The sequence below is a fragment of the Babylonia areolata genome, chromosome 18, assembly GCF_041734735.1.
Source record: "Babylonia areolata isolate BAREFJ2019XMU chromosome 18, ASM4173473v1, whole genome shotgun sequence".
Classification (NCBI taxonomy): Eukaryota; Metazoa; Mollusca; class Gastropoda; order Neogastropoda; family Buccinidae; genus Babylonia; species Babylonia areolata.
Genome location: NC_134893.1, coordinates 36,048,642 through 36,072,582, shown reverse-complemented (window position 1 = coordinate 36,072,582; position 23,941 = coordinate 36,048,642). Strand labels below are relative to the sequence as shown.

The following is a 23,941-nucleotide window of genomic DNA, read 5'->3' as shown; positions in this document are numbered from 1 at the left end:
TATATTGTGTAGATTTCCAATGTGATTTGTTTTGAAGTTGTGATGTGAAACTTAGTTCTTTATTGGTGGTCAGTTGTTCAGATGGGTGTGAGCATTGCAACCGAATCCACAGGTCCTTGAGGTGCAGGATTTGATTCAGAAGATGTATGTTACATTGAAGAGGAAAAAAGACTCACAAAAATATATTTTATTTTTGATTAATTATTGATATGTTAGTATTGTTGCATTCAGTAGTGGTGACAGTGTACTGTTACACGAGATCATTTTATATATGATAGTCAGTCATGTCTGACTATGACCATCAGAAGAGCAGAGAAGGCAACTGCTGTTCCGACTATTTGGGCTAGAATTTGATTATTGTGGAGAGTGTCTTGCCCAAGTTACATCCCCACTCTCACGGCCAAGAGGGTTTTAGGACAGTCAGTATTGGGATGGTTCCCAAAGGCTAACCAGCCCACAAGGCTGCAGCACTAAGAGCCTGTGCAATTTTGCCACCTAGTTTGAGAGTCATAGTCCTTCACAAAAGACTAAGCTGTAAATGTTTTCCCATTGACTGGAGAAACCATTGATAATACAGCTCTCACTTTGCTGTTGGCCCAGATGTAAACTTATGTCAATCTGATATAAGCCGAGTGTTGGGCCATAGTAAACAGATGAGATTGTCGTGAAAATTTATTTGAACTGTTACTTGAACTCCTTTCAAGATTGTAATTCAGAATAACTGATTAGCTAAACAAAAATTTTTAAATGTATGTAAATCTTTTATTACTCGGTTCAGTGCCTAAACTGGCTAAAGACGTCAGCTGACGTCCTGCTGGAAGTGTTGCCTGTATGCGTATATAACTGCATAAGATGTCCTCTGATGTCCTGCATCTATTCTGATTTTTCCTTGTCATTGGAGTTTGTTCCATTGAATATAAACAGACTGAATGGTTAGTTAATGAGTCTGGATTTTAAACGCATTATTTAAATGAGCATTCAGCAGGCGGAAGGCTCCTTTCTTCTCAATAATCTTTTGCTAACTGGACTGCTTGGAGTGTGTGTGTAAAGAGGATTTGCCTCACATGCCAGAAAGGCATTTGACACTTTGTCAAATGAATTTCGTGGTCCCAGTCAACCGATTCACACAACTTTGTTAGCTGTGCAGATGATTGTTATAAACTTATCAGCACTGAATAAGCATGCTGTTTTTAGCTGCTTTGTGTGTGTGTGTGTGTGTCATTCTTTGGAGGTGGAAATAAACATTTTTAATGTATGAAAATCATTATCTTCACTTTGAAAGGTTTGAATTGTTATCTTGATTCTAAATGATCAGGGAGAGAAAAGCCTGGATTTAGAATCCACATTCATTTTTCTTCACAGAAATATTTACTTTTGTTCTCTTTCTCTTGTAGTTTTTGTGCTAGATTTTTTTCTTCTTCTTTTTTTTTTTTTTATTACCCCTGAATCCTCAGAATTCCCTGGCAAGGGGATAGCCCTTGTTTACCAAATTCTCTGGCACTGAACAGGTTTAAACTTTAAAGCATTTGATGTTGATTTATGTGCATGCTGATAATTAAAGAAAAATGCTAGTGTCTTTTGACACAAGTTTGCAACTACTTAAATACTATGTGTATAATATGAAGTTGTTGATTTTTTCGAATTATGATTATTATTATTGTTATTTATACTTCCAGTGACTTTCAAATTCCACAACTCAAGAGCCAGGCAGTTGATCAAAACCTACTATCCAACTCCACAAGGTAAGATACAATGAAAAGAAATTAGCTCAGAAATGAAACATTATAGCAAAACAGAACAGATTGAATGCGGGATAAAGCAACCAAATGACATGCAGCATTCAAAAAAGGAAAGCATCCTGACACATGAACAAACTGAGCACAAATTAAAAAAGAATGGCTAATAAGATTCGCAGAAGATAACCAAAACTCAAATCTCTCAACAGCTTTGAAGAATGACAAAATTTGAAATACAGGGAACCAAGAACATACAAAAAGCAGGAGAAAAAACTAAACTGGGATTCACAACAGATACAGGCGATAAAAGACAAATCTCCTTTACTTCTACAGGATTTCACATATCGACTCCACAACAAGATTTAATCTATTTGACTACAAGATTTTACAAATCTGCTTCATGACAAAATTTCATATTTTATGAGACCGGTCTACTTTTCTACACAATTTCACTGTTCATGGCTTGATATTTGTAGAAAAGTATTAAAATGTAAGAAGGCATACATGCGTAATTGACGAGACTTCACTTTTGGGGACTACCAACATTTGTGCAATCCTTAATACAAATACAGAGAACGTTCATTCAGGTACCATCTTGCTTCTTTCTGAAAAACATTACCATAATATATATCAATTTTCTTCCAACAGTCAGAAGTCATGAACAAACAATGAATACGATTCTCTGTTTTCTCCAAATAATGTGCAGTTCAAAATGAATATGGAACCATCACAAAGAAAGATGGTACACTCATTGGTCACATTAAAAAAAATGTTTTGTTCCAGCCTACGTATAATAATCATGGTTTCTCTAGACAGGACTGAAACCAACACAAACAACAAACTTAGCATGATGAACACACGTCACCAAATGTCAGCACTTTGGCTGTATATTTTCTCATATTTGCCTTGAAACATGGACAGTCCAGAAATGGTTGGCCGAAATCCGAACATCACAGCAAATTGACGACCACAGTGTGTTTGGTCCTCACAATCTGGACTTGCCAGCATGTCTGTGGCAGCCACCATATCACCATCATGTGTGTGGTCGGAAGTATGCAGTCTTCAGCCCATTTCAGGGCATCAAACATTCTTTTCATTTACCCGTTTCATGATGGCAGTCCAGTAAGGATCCATTCCATTCATAAATTGCTTTGAAATGTACTCATTGCCAACACATGACAAGACCTAAGAGTTTTGCTGTTTGTGTTTAGCAAGTTTAGTAATGCACTTAAAAGCAGAATATTTCAAATCGCCGTGAGACATTTGGTACACAATGTGAAAAGCTAAAATCACTAGGCATATATTAAAATCGTTTGTAGGATCTCAGACAAAAAAAAATCAAGTATTTTAGTACATATTCATACTATTCCGTGCCCCACAGTGCAGACACTGACAGATTAATAACTGCTTTGGCAGTAAGGGGATAACATTATGAATATGATTATCATATCACCATATGTGTTTTGTCAACTTCACTGTCCGTACATGTCAGTATTTTTGTTCACAATGTTCCCGTGGTCCCACTGAGTGTATCTTCAGCATATGGGAAGTGGGTTACTCTTAAGTTTAAGAAGGCTGATATAATCCATGTCAGGAAAACTTCTTCACAGACTTTCCTTAGCTGGAGATAAAAGCAGAGCTTGAGACAGCTGTGACCAAGGTGTATTCCTTGCTTCAGCCAGCAAGGTCACAGACTGACAAAGCCAGCCACAACTAACAAAGCAGAAACAGAAGTGGCCTCATATAGAGGAAACATGCTGTTTGTCTTGCACTGAAGATGGCTGAAGTAGACTGGACCATCAAGTTTTGTCATCTGTCCACACGTTGTTTGCTGAAGAAGAGAAGAAGGCAGCACAAGATGATGAACTCTAACACAATGACACTTCCGTCAACTGGTGATGTGTGCATAGCAACTTCAGTTGCATATCTGTCGGCTCAGGAGCATGCAACACACCAGCTAACTGGTAAACATTCACATTCCTGTGAACATCTGGTGTACCATGGTATTGAATGTAAAGCATAGATACCTGAAACACAAGTCTTCCGTTCACAACTGCATTCTACAAGAATGTATCTGTTGGCATATCAGAATGAAAGAAAGACATCAAAGCTTAACAGATACTTCATAGACTTAGAGGATTCATGTTTACCAATATCCTACATGTTTGTCAGATCGGTGTTTGCCACATTGATTAATTTTGTCTTTGACGTTGATGACATTTGATTTTGTCAGGACTCCAGGTTTGAACTAGAGCTGTTTGTGAATGAATGATTTTATTTATGATGCATTTTCTTGTAACAGACTGTCAGTAAACTTACTTTGTAATGTACATTTCCCTGCCTGCATTGAGGCCTTCACATAGCAAAAGCATTCACACAGTTTCACATACGTTTTTGCGCTGCATTATTTCTTCACATTTGCACCTTAACACTCATCAGGTGACAGTATGCCCACTTTGACCATTGAAACACCAGCCTGCTTGATTTATCACGTCTGGCTCACAGTGGCACTCGACTTAAGTGACACTAGCACAGAATTACTTACACCTACTATGATAGAATGAATAGAACTGTGATCAGAAGCCAGCTTAATTGAAAACCTAAACTCCACTTAATCACAGCTGACTTTCACAGACTTTGATGCGTTTCTCAATCCTGTAGCTTCTGTACTCTTTTAACAAGTTTCGTGTGAACTTGATTCATTGCCCCCTCTGGTATAGTTGTTTCTCCCCATTTCAAGGTCCTGTATTTTACGCAAATTTATATATAAAAAATAGAGCACAGTCATACATTTGCACAAAAAGTTGACACAGTTCATATTGCATTGCAAAAGAGACTGTGCTCTATTTATTATACATTTTATTAATAAGCATCAGTTCCATGAAACATGCAAAATACATATGTACAAAAATGAAGATAAAGTACTTGCAGATCTCCTTTCTTGTTAACCCCTTCAACCAGCTGTTTTGATTTGCTGCAGTTTGCAGTGCCAGCTGTTTTTCTTTACAGCAAAGCAGTGACTTAACCACTGGCTGGTTAGATCATTTTCATACATGAACATAGTAATGACACTGAACAATGGCAAGAGAATCCCAGTCACACAATGGAAAGTTGATGCTAACAAAAAGACTTGGAAAGGCATTCTGCTTCTGAAGCCCCCATGTTCCATATGGTGCAATAAGAAGTGTCAGCACTGAAAGTGGGGGAGGAGGAAAAACCATTGTCCTGAGGGGAAACTTCCTACCTTTTGTTTCCTGAATGGTCTTGGATCCTGTAGTCACTGAACAGTCATGAACTAAGGACGTGAGTTGGCTTGGTCTCTGTTACTGTCATGGAGACCCACCTGGATCAGACCAGTTGTTTTGTTTTAACTTCAGTGTATTATTGGTCTGTTTCTATTGTCCAGCTTTGGGTTTTCTGACAGATTTCATTGTTCTCAAGAAAGTTCTTTAACTCTTTCATTCCTGCGGCACGGTTTTCCAGTTTATAGGATTTTTACCCTTCATTCCTGGAGGCCAGAAAACCGTACAGCAGAGAGTTCCCCCTTTCCTTCCTGCAGCCCGGAAAATTGGTTCTCGCGGTAAGCGCTTTGAACTTCCCTCGAGTCGCGAGTCGCGTCGTCAGTGCGCATCATCTATCCTTGACCGGGTCGCTAGCGGGGCAGTGTTTATGAGTGGAATGGATGCCAGACACCCCCTTCCCCCTCTCTAGGACGTGGGAAAGTGGGCGCCACTACATTCTTTCCACTGTGCTGTGTAGACACACGGACACAGAAAAACGGAATGTGTAGAACGTTCGGATTGTGACCAGTTTTCTGATGATGAGTTTTACAACGCTCTAACAGATAATGATTTCGATCTGTCTCAAATGAATGAAAAGGAGAGAGTGCAATTAGCTGTTGCTAAAGTTCAAAAAGTAACAAGTGTGAAAATTGAGGTGTATACTTGTGCAGTAACTGGCATGACTGCTTCAAGGTATATCACACACGTGTCACCTTTGTGTGGCATATTACATGATGATTGTAGAGACAGTGTCGTTTCTGAATAGTTTTTGTTCAAGAATTGTGCAGATAATGATCTGATTCTGGCTCAGTGACAGCTAATGTAGTGAAAAGCATATATTCTCTTTGAGACAAAGTTCAAATCATTCATGTGATAAGGACAATAGTAATGACAATTGTGGCAGTTTTTCGTGGATATGACTAGCAGTGTGGCACTGAGATACATATGAGGCACTACTTGGTGAGTACCTGCATGATGTGCTTACTCTTCAAGCAAAACACTGTCCTGCATGTAGTACATACTTGTATGCATTGTGTTTGACCCCAAAGTCACCTGTTTTACACCTGAGTGTCACCAGAGATAACACCCTATAGTGTCAACAGGGTCTCAGACAACTTCTCACATCAATTCTGAACACAACAGTATATAACAATCTTAGTCAAGTAACTTAGTGTACTGTAATGAGCCGTGTTACCGTAAACCTCCAAAATAAGTACCCTGCTTCATACTTTCTTTCTCTTCTCTAAATCCAGGAATGAAGGGAATATGCGAATGGTAGGGATCTCGGAACAAGGGGGAGTAATGGTTCATAGAAAAATAGGAATGAAAGAGTTAAGATTGTTTCATTTCAGTGTGTGTTGTAGCTTTCTGAGTTAATCTGCGAGCATTTTTGTTTATTAGTTCTCAGAAAAGTTCTCAACAGATGTTCTGTGTTCGCTGGATGTGGTTCAACCATCTCAGTTCATCTTGCAGTGTGTTCTTGATTATTTCTTAAGGAAACTTCTTTTTCTGGTTTCAGTGTGTATATTGCATCTAAAAATGGAGTCTGAATTGAGAATGAGTCTGCAGATTATCAGCTTTTCTTAAGAAAACTTTTTGTCGTTTCTTCTTCTGTGTTTGTCTTTACTTCTTCTGACATATCTCAATGGTATTCTTGTCTGGAATAAATTCTTAAAGGTGTCGCCATTGTTCATTTGGTGAACATAGCAAAAGCTGGCCATCTGCTTGGTTTGGAATGGAAGATGGTGATTCTGGATTGCTACTTGTCAACTCTGAACTCAGTAAGAGGTCAACAAATAAGTTCTAAAATCTGCTGTTATGCTTTGTGTCAAGCTGTATAAACATGTATTCACATTATCACTAAAAGAATGACAAAACTACTGTTTACTTTGAGCCAAACACAAAGATACTATAGTGATGCATCTGCAGTGCCATCATGATAAGATATTCACAGGCTATCTGCACGTATCCTTTGATCATTTCACACTGATTTGAAACTGAGGATCAAGACATTTTTCAGTGTCACTTTCACAGTCACTCTGATACTGTATCTTCTGAGGATATTCGAAAGAAATGTTGAAACACATTTCTGGGCTTCTTTTTTTTTCTTTCTTTTTTTTTTAACCGTATTAACAGTTTTTGATAGCTTACATTGCCAACATTTTCAGCCACTTGAATGGACTTCTGATCCATATTTCTGACAGAACTGTCATATAAAATTTGTACGCTGAAACAAGTTTTCATAAAACAGCCAGAAACTGAATAAGACCAGCCCCATTAGCATTATATTTATAAAAAGTGCTGTTTCGTTGAAGGTCGGTGTTAACTTTGTCATATCTTTGACAAAATTTCTGTGAGACTGTATCATACAACCAAGACCAGTGTAAAACCCACTGAGCATCACACACATTACTTGATGTTCTTTTCCCTTTCAGAAACTACTCTTTCCCCTCTGAGGCATTAAACAAAAACAAAATGCTGGTCTCTGTTTAGCTTTAACCCTATTTTCCAAGCATCTGTTCTCCCCTGCTATGTGACAGGCTGTGCATGTCGCATGTCCACACACATTCAGACAAAGTCGTCGGTAGTCTCTAACCCGATCCTGGAACCTTTTCAGGATTTGTTTTCACCGTACGTACCTTCGTCCGTCCCATCAGGGACCTAACTCGTCCATCTGGGACCCATGCCGTTTGTTTCAGGGTATGTAACCGAGAGGTCTGTCTATGTAAACTATATAAACACAGGCAAGGCTGTCAACTTGCTGAAAGCGGTTTTTCCCTGCGCGGCCAAGATCAGTGTGGCCCGATCAACCAAGGAGACCAGGTAGGTGTGACAACCTTTCCACCATACACATCTGTGCAAGCTGCAGTCCACTTAGTGCTTAGCATCGCTCATGCAAAATGTACAGATGTGTTGTATCAGTTACACAAACTGTACAAATAAAACTTCCCAACACCATCACATACAAATCACTTGTGACAATTGATGTTGATAATGGGTAAGTCTTGTATGAGATTGAAAACAGCATTGGTTTTTGTTGTTATTGTTAATCCAGTTCTGTCAATTCAGAGCATAGACTGCATGGGTAATTTTATTGATACTGAAAACAAACCAAAAAATGTAAAAATGGACAAATGAAAAACATAACCCCCACACACACAAAATCAAAGATATGGTATCTATTTTGAACAAGAAACATTTCGCTTGTTCAGATCTGAGTCCAAATTGCATCTGATGATGCGTAGCAAACTCTTTCCTTCCAATGACTGATTACTCCAAGAACCTGTCATCAGAATTATAATAGAATCACTGTAAACATTGCTGCTTTCTGATTTTCAAGAATAAAAAGAAAACACTTGTCACTCCTTTGAAAATCTGCCAGAATTCATTGATGGCATATAAAAATGGGCTTTCGTTCTTGATAAGCTGTGTTTAGTATCGTGTTCTAAAACTGTGCATGAATATTTAATAATCAGCTTTGGGGGGGGTTCTCCCAAAATGAAGACCATTTTGACGCCATGAACAGCCCAAAGGACACAAGGTTATAAAAATATCATTTCACAAAATGAAGCAGATAATGCTCTGTGGTTATCAGAGTGGTATCAGAAACAATATGTATTTTAATGAAAATTATAGTCAGCATTGAAGGGTTATAAGACGTGACTTACATACCAGTCAGATTTAAAGTCCCAAAGTCTGTGGCCTTTCATGCCCTGCTGTCATGGTGACTTCAGTTTCGATACCTCTCTACTTCTGTGCTTGGGGTGAGTCTTGTTGAGGTCTTCATTGTCGGCGGATTCATGGGGGACTGCCGTTGGAGGGACGTGGTGGCAGTCTTCACGCTGGGAGGTATGCTCACTCAGTCTGGCTCCGCAGCTAAGCCATAATTGTCGTCAGTAGGGGGCTTAGTAGGTGGTGTCCTAAGTAAGTTAAATCAGAACAGGCATCACTGAACACCACCGGAGTGACTCAGCAGCAGTGCAGGGTCTCCTCTGGCGTGTGGCCTCCAGGCAACCTAACATCAATGGTTCCCTGCGGACTGCCGATGCTGGGACTGTGATGGACAAACCCAGGTGTGGCTGTGTATGGGTGACTCGGAAGGACCGGCGTGGGAGTAATGCCACTGATACCAGGCAGATGATGGGGCAGCAAAAAAACAAAATAAAAAAATTAAAATACCAGTCAGATTTTGAATCAAAGCACACACATGCAAGAGGTAAACACAGGTCACTTGCGCATGATATCACACATTCACAGAAGACAAAACCATTATTATGACCATTTATATGTAATCAACATTAAAAAATAGAATTGTTTGCTTTATTTGGTATCGGGGGGGGGGGGGGGGGGGGGGGGGGAGGAAACACCGGAAAACACACACACATAAAACACACATGCGCACGCGTGCACATAAACAAAATTTAGAGTCTGTGCAGTAAAATTGCATAAAGACTTTAATCACATACGCCTTCATACTCACTTAAAGAGGTGCAAGACGGTATGCTTTGTCCGTCTCATCATCTTTTGACTGGAAACAACATGAAACTGATTTTATTTTTACTGTGGTTTGTCATCATCATTCCCACACAGTTGGATACTGACCCGGACAGGAAAATACAACATGAAAACAAATTTGGTTCATCACCTGTTTAACATGGAACTATCATGAAGATCAGACAGTGTTTACATGCTTTTTATCGTGTACACGGACACCCAGGACATCAGTTCTGTATCACGGCTTTGGAAACGCCAAGAAAATCGTACTTGCGTGGTAACATGACACACTAGAAAGCCAATGTGCACAAGGTTACGTCCCATGTACAGTCCAGGAATTTTACTTCTCCATCCTACTTCTCTACGCCTTAAGTGATAATCGTTTGCATGAGACAATAAACTGCACTTTGCGCATGTAAAAGAATCCACGGTTGTACTTGACAAAATTCTGTTGAAAAATCCACTTTGATTGTAAAAACAAATACACTTGCAGACAGGGTATACGGAAGGAAAAAAGAGTGACAAAAGGTTGTGTTTTTTAACCAGACAAATCTATGTACATAGAGCTTTATATTTAAACAGTTAGAAGCTACTTTTCAGCATGGTGTGATTCTGGATTATGCAGCTTGGGAACATGAATCCTAAACACATACTCATAGTTTCGGTTTCAAGTCTGGCTTAGAATAACATTTGACTCATATCACTTCAGGAGAGAGACTGCATATCCACTGAATTGTGACAGTCACAAAATACAAAATGATTTACTTTGACTCCATATCACTTTTCAGAGACTAAGTTGTGTAACACTAACACAGCCGTCTAAACATTTGAGTCATTAACACAACAGCTTACAGTGACAGTTCCATACTTACAGCTTACAGTGACAGTTCCATACTTAAGTTTCAAAACAGGCCAACAAATATTTCCAGAGAATGGGGTAAGTTTCTTATTTCTCTTTTTTTCACTCGATTTGTGTGTTCATCTTATCTGTCCCTTTAAAGCAATAGTTTTCAATCAAAAGAAAATGACTCGATTTAAAAAAGAAACTAAAGTCATGTCAAGGACAATAAAATGGCAGATCAAAACAGTTGTTTCATATTAACGGAAGCAAGCGGTATTTCTTTTTTCTTGACAGTGTTGTACAATTTGAAATGTATGTAGCATATGGAAAGTTTTCAGGGAAATTGGAAAACCTCACAATATTTGTTCAGTGGTGAGACAAGAATTATGGGCATTCAGGGACAGTGAAAAGATCAATAAAACAATAATTTATTGTATTTTCAAACTGAAGCAAGCAGAAACAAACAGTACTGACAGGAGTGTGTTGTACAATAGGAAGTTGATATATCCTTTGGGAAATCTTAGGGAAATCAGATTGTCCCCAATATTTCTGGGTTTATTTTGAACTTGGGGGTTCATAATATGGGTTTTTAATGTTTTTGAGATTTTGTATTAAAAAAAAATTTAAAAAAGATTGTAATAATGAATAATAAATACGTCCTAATAATGAATAAAAAAATAAATGCCTTTAAAAAAAAAAAAAATCCTTAAGAATCTTTTGAAAATGAACCCAGTTTTGTAAAACTAAATGTTTTGAATTTTATCCTCTATATTTCTGACATTGTTTCTGTCAGTGATAAAGAACAGCTGTGAAATGTTCCATCTGAATCAGAATTTAAAGGAAAGTAATGTTTTCTATACTGCACTTAATCCTGAAAAAATCTTTGCAACCAACATGACTGCACTTGAAATGTCATGTATTGATAGTGGTTGATATGTTTTTTAAGGCATGTTTGTAGTCAACTATGATGTAAGGCGCTTTGAGCAGCATTGGTGCTGGATATCGTGCTATAGAAAAACTATGTATTATTATTAGTATTGTTATTATTATAAATGTCATGTAGTTTATATGGACTCCTGATGTCTTTAATTTTTGGCCTTTGGTGTGAGGTTTTTAAAAAGTATCTAAATGTTGTAATTAAAAACCTGTATGAACTGTTCATCACCAGTCATTGAAAGTGATTAGACTTTTGCTTTTGACCAAATAATCAGCCATGACATTCGCAGATTTATTGCAATCCAGGATAGTTTGTGCTTTGCCCATAATAGAAAATTACTGTATTTTCAGTTTCAAAATGAAAATCAAGTCAAAATTGTTTCAGGTGGTTTACTGTATTATTATATTTACGTGATATTTTTTTCCACACTTGTATTATTTATCTTGAAAGGATGCAGTGTACTTCCTCAGTTCCTTAAGGACTGCCCTGACTTTATTAATTGTCAGTCTTTGATTGAGTCATTGAACTTGTGTTCATTTTCCAGATAACCTGGTGGTGCTCTTTGTATCTTCTCCCATCTGTCTCTCTCTCATGAGCTATCTTTTAGTATTTCATAACTTTCATGCTATCCATTTACCCCCTGTCCATCTTGCAGGCATGTGCACCTACAACGCTGTCCCTCTCGCTCACTCTTTCTCTCTCTCTCTCTCTCTCTCTCACACACACACACACACTTGCACAGAAATCAGGATATTGATATGTTTGTGGGTTGGCTAATACCTGCATGTGTTTTTTCAGTACTGCGCTTGTGGAAACGTCGGGCACAGAGGAAGCCGTCAACTATCTGGTGGTCTATAACCAGATCTGTATCAACGGCTATGACGTAATTCTAAGCACAGAGAATTGTGACTGGGAAGGTTTGTGCTTTAACATGAGTGTGCAACTACAAGTGCATGCACGCGTGTGGCTGTGCCTGGAAGAGGGAGGGGTGGCTGGGTCATTTGGGAGAAAGAAAAGAAATAGAGCGCTTGTGTAACAGTTATAACACATCCTTGTTAATTTTTGAAAGAAAAAAATTTGCACATAACTTGTGGTTTCAAAATGTTTTGAGCACATTTTTGTATATTTTTGATAGTCTCAATGGGTTTTATTTGGAAAATAACAGTTGCCTTGCTATGTTTTTTTCTTTCTTTCTTTTTTTGATCACTCATGTATTGTTTATTGACTGACATAGAGAAATTATTGCTTACATGACAAGATTTTTTATTATATAAATACTTGTTCCATGAAATTAAGTATGCTTTTATCATACAGTTTGTGGCATGCATGTGAATTTGTATCACTGTCTGTGTGTGTGTATATATAAGTCAGGGGGAAAAGGGTAGAGACGAGTCATTTATTTTTGCTTGCGTTATCATTGTGTTCATAAATTTATAAATTTATGATGTGATTACAAAAGAACATAGAAAAAAAGTGACATAAGTCTGTTTGGGTGAATTTTTAAAAAACCAGAATGGTTGAATGTTGATTTCAAACTCCCCTGATAACTTGATTAAGTGTAAGCTTCAAAGTCAAAATGTTTTCCAGGTGCCAAGAAGAAGTATGAGCAAAAACAGGGTAAATCAGACAAAAAAGATGCAGGAACAGACAAGAAATCGGTAGGCAGCAGCAGCACTACCACCACCACCAGCAAACCGCCCACCGCAGTGAAAACAGCTGTGTTCACACGTGGAGGAAAGCGCCCAGCAGACAGTGCTGTCAGCCATGCGAACACCTCCCTGTCAAAGAGAGGCAGGGGTGCCACCACCACCACCAACCCTCCACGCCAGGGAGAGTTTGTCAGGGGCAGAGGGGGACTGAGCAGAGGGGGTGGCTCCCGAGGGAGAGGCGGCCGAGGAGGTGGTGGAGGAGGGGCCCTGAACCGGAACCAGGGACGCCCGTTGCTGCCAGACCCTCCTATGGGCGGAGGGGACGGGCTGCTGCCCCTGCCACCCCCGCCTGAGCCCCCACTGATGTCGGGCAGCGACGGCTTGCTGCCACACCCTGATCACATGCCTGGGCCCCCACCGCCTGCACTGATGTCCTTGCCTGTCGGCCATGGTTCCAAAGGAAGTGAGTGGAGGAGGGGCAGTGTGTTGGATAGATCATTATTGTTGTTCTTATAATTATGATCATTATTTTCCTGATAGTTGTTTTGTGTTCATGTGGTGTCTATGTTTTATGTAACGCAGAGAACACAAAACAAAGTGAATTAATGGTAACGTAAATGCTTTTTTTTTTTTTTTTTTTCCCCTGGCTTTTATAGAAAAAAGAATGAATGACCCAGAGTTCCTAACAATAATAAGAGTTCATTGCATAATAATGTTTTCAAAATGAAACATCCCAAGTACTGTACAATGTTAAGCCACCATTCCCAATTTCTCAGCTGAAAACAAAAAGACAAACATATGTTTGAAGCCACATGAGGAACATTAACCCATACCTTGGTATCTTTTTGTAACTAAATCAGCTGGGGCTTGTTCAGTCAAGGAAATATTTAAAAAATCTTTTGGAAAATGAGAGAACCATTTCAATGACTGGAAAAGTCTTGGAAGATAAAGTTTTGCCCTTCAGGGTCTGGAAAAGTCTTGGAATTAGTACAGTTCAAAAAAGAGCTTAAAACAATGAACAGGCAAATGATGGAAAAAGACAACAACAAAAAGTGATGAAAATTGAACATCAGTACCTCCATTCTCTTTTATCAGCAGTATAGCAGACAAATTTCTTATCTGCTTTCTGTCGGGTGTGGAAACAGTTTCAGTCTAGTCTGGAAATAGTATGGAATTTTGTTTGGTCTCGTGTCTGGGTACCCTTTCTTAGTGGTGATTGTTAGTCTTGTTCGCAGTTTTGTTGGGGAAAGTGTTCTGTCTGGTGTGGAAGAAGTCTGGAATTTTTGTTTGCCACGGAATGATTCAGCGCTTATAGCTTTTAGAGGCGTTTGATTGGCTGAGAGCGGGGGGGCCCGTCTTTTCACTGTTAGCCGCGCGAAATTTGGCCAAGCAGAGCAAACCAATAGGCCTAGTTTGCATCAGTTTGACATGGTAAGTATATGTAACACCAAACATGGAGTATAATACAAACTCCTCCTTTTGGTCACATGTTTGGGAACCCTTTCATACATAGTGGTGACTGTTAGTCCTGTTCCCTGTTCAGTTTTTTAAAACAAGGCTCTCTCTCCCTCTCTCTCTCTCTCTCTCTCTCTCTCTCTGTACAGTGAGGGAGGAAGAGCTGCGTGGTCCAAGGGAGGCGGACTACCGCACGATAGAGCTGAAGGAGATACGTCAGGAGCTGGAGTCGCGTGTGCAGGAGACACGGGCCCAGCTAGAGAGCCACTTGTCCAAACTGGACCACTCCTACCGTGTCCTGCCGCCACATGCCGCCAAACCTCGCAGACCTGGGGTTCGTATCCGTGGATGGTCTTTTTGATGTTTTTAGACTACAAAAATGTTGTGTGTGTTTTGTGGATATTTTTTCTTTGCTGTTGTTTTTATTTGTTTGTTTGCTTGTTTGTTTGCTTTTTTAATAGTCAGTCCTGAATATTTGGAAAATCATGGAAAAATGAGAACCATTTGCACAGCCTGAAAATGATGAAAATTGGACATTGGTACAGGGATATCCACCAATGTCTTTCGTCAGTGATATATGGCAGATGAATTTTCGATTCAGTCTGGCTTTGTGTGTGGTACAGAAAATTTTCAGTGTGGTCTGGAAAATTTTTTTGAATTTTTGTTTGGTCACATTTGTGGGAACCCTGAAAAAAAAAAGTAAGAAAAAAAGCATGTTTTTTTCCCAGGATTACATGGAGGAGGAGGACCGATCCAGAGAGGCCCCAAGGCGGACCCTGCTGCCCATGGAAGGGCGGCCTCCCCGCCCTGAACACAGGGAGGAGTGGATGGAGGAACCTGCCGACTACCGTCACCCCGCCCCCACTCGCCCTCCTCCCTCCCGCCCCGCTCCCCCACCACCAGTAGCACCACCAGTGCCGCCACCTTTAGAGCGAGGTTATGATGGTGGTGCTTACAGCAGAGGGAGACGGGAAGAGGATTACAGCGACGTCAGGTGAGAATGAATGGATTGACCACTTTTTTGGGGGGGATATTGTTTTTTGTCGGACATACGTGGTCTGATGTTCACCAGCGATAGGGTTCCAGGCCCCATTTCATCATAGCATTATGTCTTTGGAAAAGGCGCTTGGAAATGGTGATTTACTCCAATTTTTCTCTTTCCACCCAGTTGTGAATGGGTGGGTGCCTGACTTCAGTGAAAATGTTGTATGCTTAGGATGTTCATATCTCAGGACAGGGCTTTGTATAAGATTTTCTTGTCGTCTTGTTTATCTGTAACTGGTGTATTGTGTCATGTTCCAAATAAAATCCTGCCTAAACCAGTGTCAAAGCATCGTCTCAAATCTCATCTTTGAACATCCAGGTCATCTCGCCCACGACCCTACCTGCTGGAGGCACCTCCAGAGCAGGCGGAAGTGCATGAGGACCGTGAGACAAGGGAGGTGTACGATTACGAGCACGCTCGCCGGCATCCTCACATTGAGCCGGAGGTGCCACGTCGCGATGACTCCAGGCCTCTGCTCAGTCGCCCCTCACTGCTGGAAAGGGACAGGGACAGGTTAGTGCTGCCAGGGTGAGATATAGTGCAAAAGAAGAAGGGGGAAAAGAGAGAAAAGAAAGATAAAGAAAAAGAAGGGATATTGTTGTTTTTGTAGTCATTCTGTTTGTGTGTGTGAAAATGAAATTGAAAGTATTTAGCATGTGAGCATGCATGCATGTCCACACGCACACACACACTCAAAACACTTGCATGCACACACGCACACACATACACACACAAAGCACACACACACACACGCAAAGTACAGATGCACAGATGGCCTGTATCCTCAATCTGAATTATCTGAACAATTTCCTTTCCCATACTTCTTAGTCGTGCTCCTTTCTTTTCCTCTTTTATGTTTTTGGCGCTGTATTTCTTTTAAAATCATGAGAATTTCCTAATTGAAACCTCACAATTATTATCCAGAATCCCACTTCTTGGGCTAGCAGCAATTGGCTTGTAAAATAACTATGAATTTAACATTGAATTAACCATTTCTCCCTGTTCATATAAAGGGAAAGAACTTAGATTATGCCAAAACCTTCTGGCTGCACTCAGATTTCAACTTTTATTTAATTTCATTTAAACCATATGTTGGATTCATGTTCTGTGCAGAGGCTGTGTTGATGATTTCAAGAAATCTGTTTTTGTAAAGCGCCTAGAGCCCTATTTAGAGAGTAGGTTCTGTATACATTTATATTACTATAATTATTAAATCAGTATCATCATAATCCAGCACAACACAAAACAGAATCACTTTATTAATCCCACACTGGAGTTATTTTTGTCTCCTGAAACACACAGCAAGAATCACATACAAACAATAATATACAGGCATAAACCTATGAACAGCATAAAAAAAAAACAACCAAAAACCTCTGGTGTTTTGCAAACAGGCGAGATTACCCTGAGGAACGGAGCTACTCCAGTCACCGGGAGAGATATGACTACGAAGACATGGACACCAGAAGAGTGCCAAGTTACAGCAGGTATGAGGAGGACAGCAGGCGTCTGGCACCCCGGTACAAGGATGATTACGACCGGCGCTACTAGCCGTCATCCCTCAGTTTGTCTTCCCCTGATCCATGAATGGACACTGTTGTTCAGCAGCATTGTTTGTGAAACTTTTTTTTTTTTTTTTGAAACATGATTGTTGTTCATCTGTAGTTGTGTCTTCGTTAAGAGAACAGGACTAATGGAAAGTAGTATTAGTTGTTGATGGGAATGTGTGGTTTGTGTGTGTGTGTGAGAATGAAAAAGAATGTAATGTTATGGTCAGGGGGTCTGTAGACTTTTTAGTCATTTCATAAAATTTTAATTGAAAAGATGTGTCCTTCATATGTGTACATCATGCATGTGCTCTTGACCACACACGCATGAACGTGCTGACATGTACACAGACAAGGACACAGAGTCACTGATGCTCGCACATTCACACAGACATGGAGGTGCTCATGCACTCACTGTTTGGCCTTTTCTCCTTTGTTGATTTTTATAGGAGTTTAACTAATAGACAGTTTTCGCAAAATCAAATCCTGTGTTTGTATTTATGAAAAATATCTTTATATGAATTGAAATACATAATCCTATTTTGTATAAGAGCGTAGAAACTTCACAAAATTTGTTTCACATGAGAATCAGTCTAAAGTCTCATTCCTTTGTTTTTTGTTTGTTTGTTTTTTACCCTTCAGTGTTTTAAGTATCACTGTTGTTTCAATTGCTGTCATGTCCTCAGTCATTTTACCCATTGTTTTAGTTCTTTGCTCACGTGGTATATTGATGAAATTATGAAAGACAAGAGTATTGTTCTGTGTCATATTTGTCACAGTGTTCAAGAGGTTTGTTCTCAGATTGTTTCTTGGTTGATTTGGGATGTATCTATGATGGAAGGATGTCCAGCTTACATACATGCAGATTGTTGAAAATATGTTTGTGGGCATGTTAGATATTGTTTGGGTCCTGTTGTCCAAAATGTCAAAGAATGCCATGTATTAGAAGTGTTTGTATCAATTTCCTGACAGATCTCATGTTGACTGGCATGCAAGGTCTTATTGGTAACACAACAGTTTAAGTCACAGTGAATTGGAAATGAGTGTGTCTGTTCTAATTTTGCATGTTGTCAGTGATTCATTTGGTGAGGAGGTAAGACCAGTTATATTTGCCTTAGTGTCAGCAGCATTGAGCATGAATTATTTGCTTTTAAGTTAAGATTGATTGAAATACAGACATGTCAGACCAAACAGGTGCTAATGACTGGGACATTGCTAATGAGTGGGACACTGGTTTCAACCTAGCGGTTTATTTGTATGTTTTGTTGTTTTTTCTCTGGTGTGTGTGGTGTTGTTTCAAAGTGCTTACTTTCTGTGACATAATGCCGTCATGTGGTGGGTGAAGAATGAGAGAGATAAAGCAGTGAAAGATATGAGCCCAACTCATGTGAATGCTTGTTTATATGTGTGTGTGTATTTAGATCTTATCTTTCCAAGTTGAGTTGTGATTGTACTTCTGATGAACGTATTCATCTTATGGGAATAAAGCCATCAAGGACTCGGGTCATGCTTTCGCCAGACAGGATAAGGCCATCAATGTCCAGACTCAAAATGCCCACCTGTCCAATTGTCCGCAGACAACTACATCTTCTGGCACACGAGTTGAATGTATTCTCCACTTGTTTGTTAGGCAACCTTTTTTTTTTTTTATTGTGACAGTGAAAGGGTGACTGAGTTGTCAGCTTCAGTGGAGGTTGATTACATTTGACTCCTTCTCTTACCAGTGTGTGTTCTGTGAATAAAACGTGTCAGCACAGAAAATGATAGATCTGACTTGAAATTCTTTGTGGGACCTTTTATTTCTTCTCACTGTTTGTAAAAATAAAAATTAAAAATAAACCAAAAAAACCAATTACCTCCTCTTTCTCCTGTAATATGTACCACTCATATAATGATTCATGTCTGCTGACTTGTCATTGATATGACTCATGCTTCTGACTTGTCATTGATTTACTGGTAGTCACTTTCTTTAACCATCTCTTCAGGGCAAGTAGGAATTTGGTGGGCACAAGCAGAGTTGTTTTTTGTTTTGTTTTTGAATTACATTAACTTGTCTCCACAACAACTTGAATCTGTCTGGGAATTTCTATCCCTGTCAAGAAATGTTAGTCTTGAGTTGCCTGGCTCTTTCCATGACAAGCCTGTCTTTTCGCAGGGCAAAGGATGTGTCAGTCTTTGTGAATCCTGGGCAGCTTTCATGAACCAGGGCTGAGTAATTATGATTCACAGTTTTCTTCAAGAACAACCACCTGTGACTTATTTGTAAATACACATTGACCCACCTTACTTCTTGGCAGTTGCACACAAGAGATTTTGCTAGGTAGTTAAAAAGTTTAATGTGCAGCCTTGAATTGTTTTTTTCAGTATATTACTTTCATTATTCAGGAACATGGTATTCCTTGGGGAGACCCTTAAGGTAGACCCTGGACCCCTGTCATTTTATGAGAGGGCTTTGAGGGTTGCAGTGGGAGGTGTAGGTTGTGTATTTTTGTGTTTCTACTTAATAGTTATAGTTCTTAAAGCTGTATTCACAGAGCTTGTTTATGATATGCTTGGAGAATGAAGTCATTTTAAAAACTAAAGCATTTTCTGAAGTCGGTGTTCGACTAGGCATTGACTTTTGGAATTATTCATGGTATTGATTTCTTGTGTAACTGACTGTCCATTTAGGTGTTGGAAAGCTTTCAAATCCTTTGATATGAATTTCAGGATTGAGGATGAACAGAAAAAGCATACAAAGTTGGAAGTTTGTAAATGTCTTCATTTGGAGGTGTACACTCAGTTAGATTGGAGGACTGGTTTTGTTGACGAAGTGTTTGGCATTTTCTTGACAATTGTCGTTGATGCTTAAGTTGGGTTTTTGGGTGTGTTTTTTCCTCAAGTACAAAGTAATAAGTTCTTTTGCACAAACCGAGAATTTTGGTCGGAACATGAATGAAAGCTCTATCTGTGCATTGTACAACTGATTCAGTCTGTTCATCTTTTGGGGTAGTTGGGTTAGAAATTTGATCTTCTTTCATGGATTCAGTATGATTTTTTTGCAGGTGAAAATTTGTTGGGTTTTTTTTTTTTTTTTTTTTTTTTTTTTTTTAGAGTTGTGGACCCACCCTTAGCAGTGATGACCAGTGGTTGTGCTGGTTTTTCACTGACTGAAGGGCTCTTTAAGTTTCCTTTATGTTGACATCACTCTTCCGTTCATTGTTGCTTTTGTATGAATAAAACACATTGTTCTCAGCTTTGTTGTCCTGACTTTTTCAAAGAAGAGAGAAAGAATGGAGAAATCTTTCAAAGAATGCTGTACATCTGTCTGTCAAGGTCTTCCACATTGGAAGTACAGGGTACACTGATTCCAAACTGTTGCTTGCTTGCTCTGGCATTATGATGTTTTATTTTGTGTGCAGCCTGTTGCAAACATACTAGTGATGTGTGATGGATGGGGACTTCAGGGTAGGGTTAGTCAGAAAGGAGGTAATGAGAAGGGATATAGTGGGTTAATAGGATGGAGGGGGTAAACTTAAAGTGGACCAGTGCAGGCAGCAAGATACAGAGGCAAGTCAAACTAAGTTTTCAAATGTTTTATTACAATAGTTTCTTGTTTTGGGAGAGAAGAAGACAGTGCCTGGAAGACACAAACGAAGAGACATCATAAAGCCAATATCAGTAATGCATGAGGATAGTAAAGGGCATACACATTGCAAAGACTGTCCTGGGTTTGGTACTGGCACCAAAACATTCCATGAATAATACACATGTGTGAAGACCAAACACTGATATCAAATGACTTGCCTAATGCATTTAGATAATAGTGAAAAGAGCTAAGGATCTGCTGATTTAATGAAAGTACATCGACACATGGTACAGCCTAGGTAGAGAGTTTATATGACATAAAAGTGTGACTCAATCAGATATCATGTGGCACTATGCCCTAGAAGGCTAGTTAGCTGGACAGAAAAGCATGATTATCATACGATAATTAAAAGAATGCAATGTATGTTAATTTAACCAATGGCTTGGCTTGGAATTTCTTGTTGGCATGACAAACTGATAGATACGGATACTTATATATGCCTATCCTTGGTCAGAGACCAGGCTCCAAGTGCTTTACAAACACAGGGTAATTTGCACAACAGGTTGCTTACCTGGGTAGCTCCGACTGACAGCTGCTATGGAGCTGACATTCATTCCCTGTGTCACTCATCAGATTTCAGGCACACACAGTCAGACACAAACAAACATGTAACCTGTTTACTTGTATGACCTTTTTTTTTTTTTTATTTACCCCACCATGTAAGCAGCCATATTCCATTTTTGGGGTGTTCCTTGTATTACCTCCCCCCCGCCCCTTTTTATTTATTTATTTATTTTTTTAAATTACACTGCCATGTAAGCAGCCATTTTCCGTTTTGTGTGGGTGTGCAAACAGGATATGTTCTTATTTCCATAACCCACCGAAGGCTGACATTGATTACAGGATCTTTAACCGGCGTATTTGATTTTCTGTGTGTGTATACACACGAAGGGGGTTCATGTACAATGAGGTTTGCACATATGTTGACCTGGGAGATGGGAAAAACCTCCACCTTTCACCCACTAGGCGCTGTTGCCAAGATTCGAACCCCGGACCCTCAGGTTGAAAGTCCAACGCTTTAACCACTGGAGAACCCTTTTACTTGCAGAAAATAACTTCGAAAAGAAAATACAGACTTTAGACATGCATATTTATTGGGTAACAATCATGTACGAATATCAGAGAGGTTTGGACACTCCATAATAAAATGAAATTCATCACCAACAGTATTCATTTTACATTTTCAACAAATACGGTATTCTCTTGGAATTCCATTTAACTGCCCTGTTTCAATAGGTAAACAGTGATTATAATATTTAAATTTTATTAATGAAATTCCGTGTGTAGTAGGTAATTAACCAATATCTTTTTTCTCTCAAATTCTTTTCTTTTCTTTTTTTCCTATTGTTTATAAAACATACCTTTTGTACTTTTTTTGTAGTGATTCAGTCCATATCTTTTCAAAATTATCTACGAAGCAGTTATGACAATACAACATGAATAATCTTTATTTTAAAAGAAATGTCCGTGATTCCCAAACACAATCAAATGCCGTTTCAACCAAAATTCAGTATATATTACTTATCGTTTCTGATCAATAAACCCCTTCTGTGTGCAAATTATAATATGCTGTACATTTTTGAATATTTTTTTTTCTGATGCATTCAGACTGATATGCACACACGCACGCACGCGCACGCACGCACACACACACACACACTTACTCATGGGCATGCACACACTCACAAAAACTGAGCATATAGACTGAAAATTTCAGATAACAGTTCAGAGTTGATAGTTTTACAACACAACCAGTCATTATCCATTCTGGAACAAAACCGTTGTACAAGTCTAACTGACCATGTCAAAATCGTTATGTTCACAAGTTACAAGAAGCGAACACACCAGCGGACTGCGCCCAATCTCCCCTATCAGTTAACAGAACAGTTCTCGGGTAGCCCAGCTAAATTGCGCCCAACAGCAACCTCCCACAACACGACAATTTTCAATGTTGGTCGTTAAGTGGAAGAAGAAGAATTCGTGCATGAAAAATCAAGCCGGTGTTCTGGTGTCTAAGTACTCCAATACACAACCATCCATTCAACACGTCTGTACTAGTATACACACACACACACACATTTCCCAAAGCTTTTCCCCCATTCCTTTCCCCAACCCACTGCCGCTCTCCCTCAACTCCCCCACCCCCCACCCATAAAAAAAAATTAAAAAAAAAAAATTCGAGTCACGAGACCGCCCGTCACATGACATTTTTGTTTATTGTTTCTCTTTTCTTCTTCTTCTCTTCTTTTTTTTTCTTCTTTACACAACCGGCTTTGCTGTCCCTGAACTCCCAAGAACTTTCACCTCCAAGTCACACGACCACAGCTGGGCTGACCGGTGTTTCAGCCTCAAACTATACCATCCCCTGCTGTGTTTTTACCCGGGGGTCATTCTGGGCTGGCCTCGGGGGGTCAGCGGGGGTGTCTACTTTGATAGTATGTATTGACCAGTTCTGACTGGGCCAAATTTACCCTTGGAGGGAGGGGGTAACTTCAAACTAGTATAGAATGACACCTCCATGATATAAGGCATGGATTAGGAGTGGGTTAAAATCCAACCAGGGGATCAGTTCTTACTGGTTGAAGTTTACAACTGGCTTGTTTGTTTATTCATTATCATTATTGTCTTTTTATTTTATTATTATCATTATTGTCATCGTTATCATTATCATTATCTTTCTTTTTTGCATAGTTAAATATTTATTTACTTCTTTTTTTTCTTTCTTTTTTTTTCTTCTTTTTTTTCTCAATGCCTGACTAAGTGCGTTGGGTTACACTGCTGGTCAGGCATCTGCTTGGCAGATGCGGTGTAGCGCATATGGATTTGTCCGAATGCAGTGACGCCTCCTTGAGCCTACTGATACTGATACAACAGGGATGGCCATATTTGACCTGGGGGGAAAAAACAGCAACTGGGGGTATGAATTGACTGCTTCACCTGGTCAAGTCGGCGATTGTCGAAAACACCTGCACACACCTTCCCTGTCTCCACCTTGCCAGCTCCGCTGACAGTGCTTATTCCCAAGTAGTTTAGTTGACCCAGTTGGGTTCTTGCGGCTTGCGCTCACGTGAGTTGATTGTCATAGTTTTTATTTAGCTGGATGTACTTTGGCCTAAGTGTTTCAAGTGCGCACGTGTAAATTATACAGCTAGGCGTTCACGTTTCTCTAAGTATGGCTGTCCTTAGCTTGGACGTGAGTTTATTACATGATTATTTGTTGGCGTTTGGGAGAGGATAAATGAATGAATGAATGAATGAATGGTTCATGACAGGCGAGGAGCCCTATATGAAGGGGGGATGTAACGCAAAATTATTCCATCAAACATGT

General features: G+C 39.5%; 1 protein-coding gene across 1 annotated transcript in view; it reads left to right on the top strand.

The window, feature by feature from the left end:
• Positions 1-18,837, top strand: part of LOC143292715 (uncharacterized) — a 24,341-nt gene extending 5,504 nt beyond the window's left edge. Inside the window, exons 5-12 of the mRNA XM_076603235.1 lie at positions 1,677-1,742; positions 7,717-7,840; positions 12,088-12,206; positions 12,877-13,401; positions 14,543-14,727; positions 15,122-15,387; positions 15,757-15,951; positions 16,833-18,837. Of these exons, the coding sequence (XP_076459350.1) occupies positions 1,677-1,742; positions 7,717-7,840; positions 12,088-12,206; positions 12,877-13,401; positions 14,543-14,727; positions 15,122-15,387; positions 15,757-15,951; positions 16,833-16,989 (1,637 nt within the window). The 3' untranslated portion in view covers positions 16,990-18,837. The remainder of the gene's footprint in view (positions 1-1,676; positions 1,743-7,716; positions 7,841-12,087; positions 12,207-12,876; positions 13,402-14,542; positions 14,728-15,121; positions 15,388-15,756; positions 15,952-16,832) is intronic.
• Positions 18,838-23,941: the final 5,104 nt, after the last annotated feature.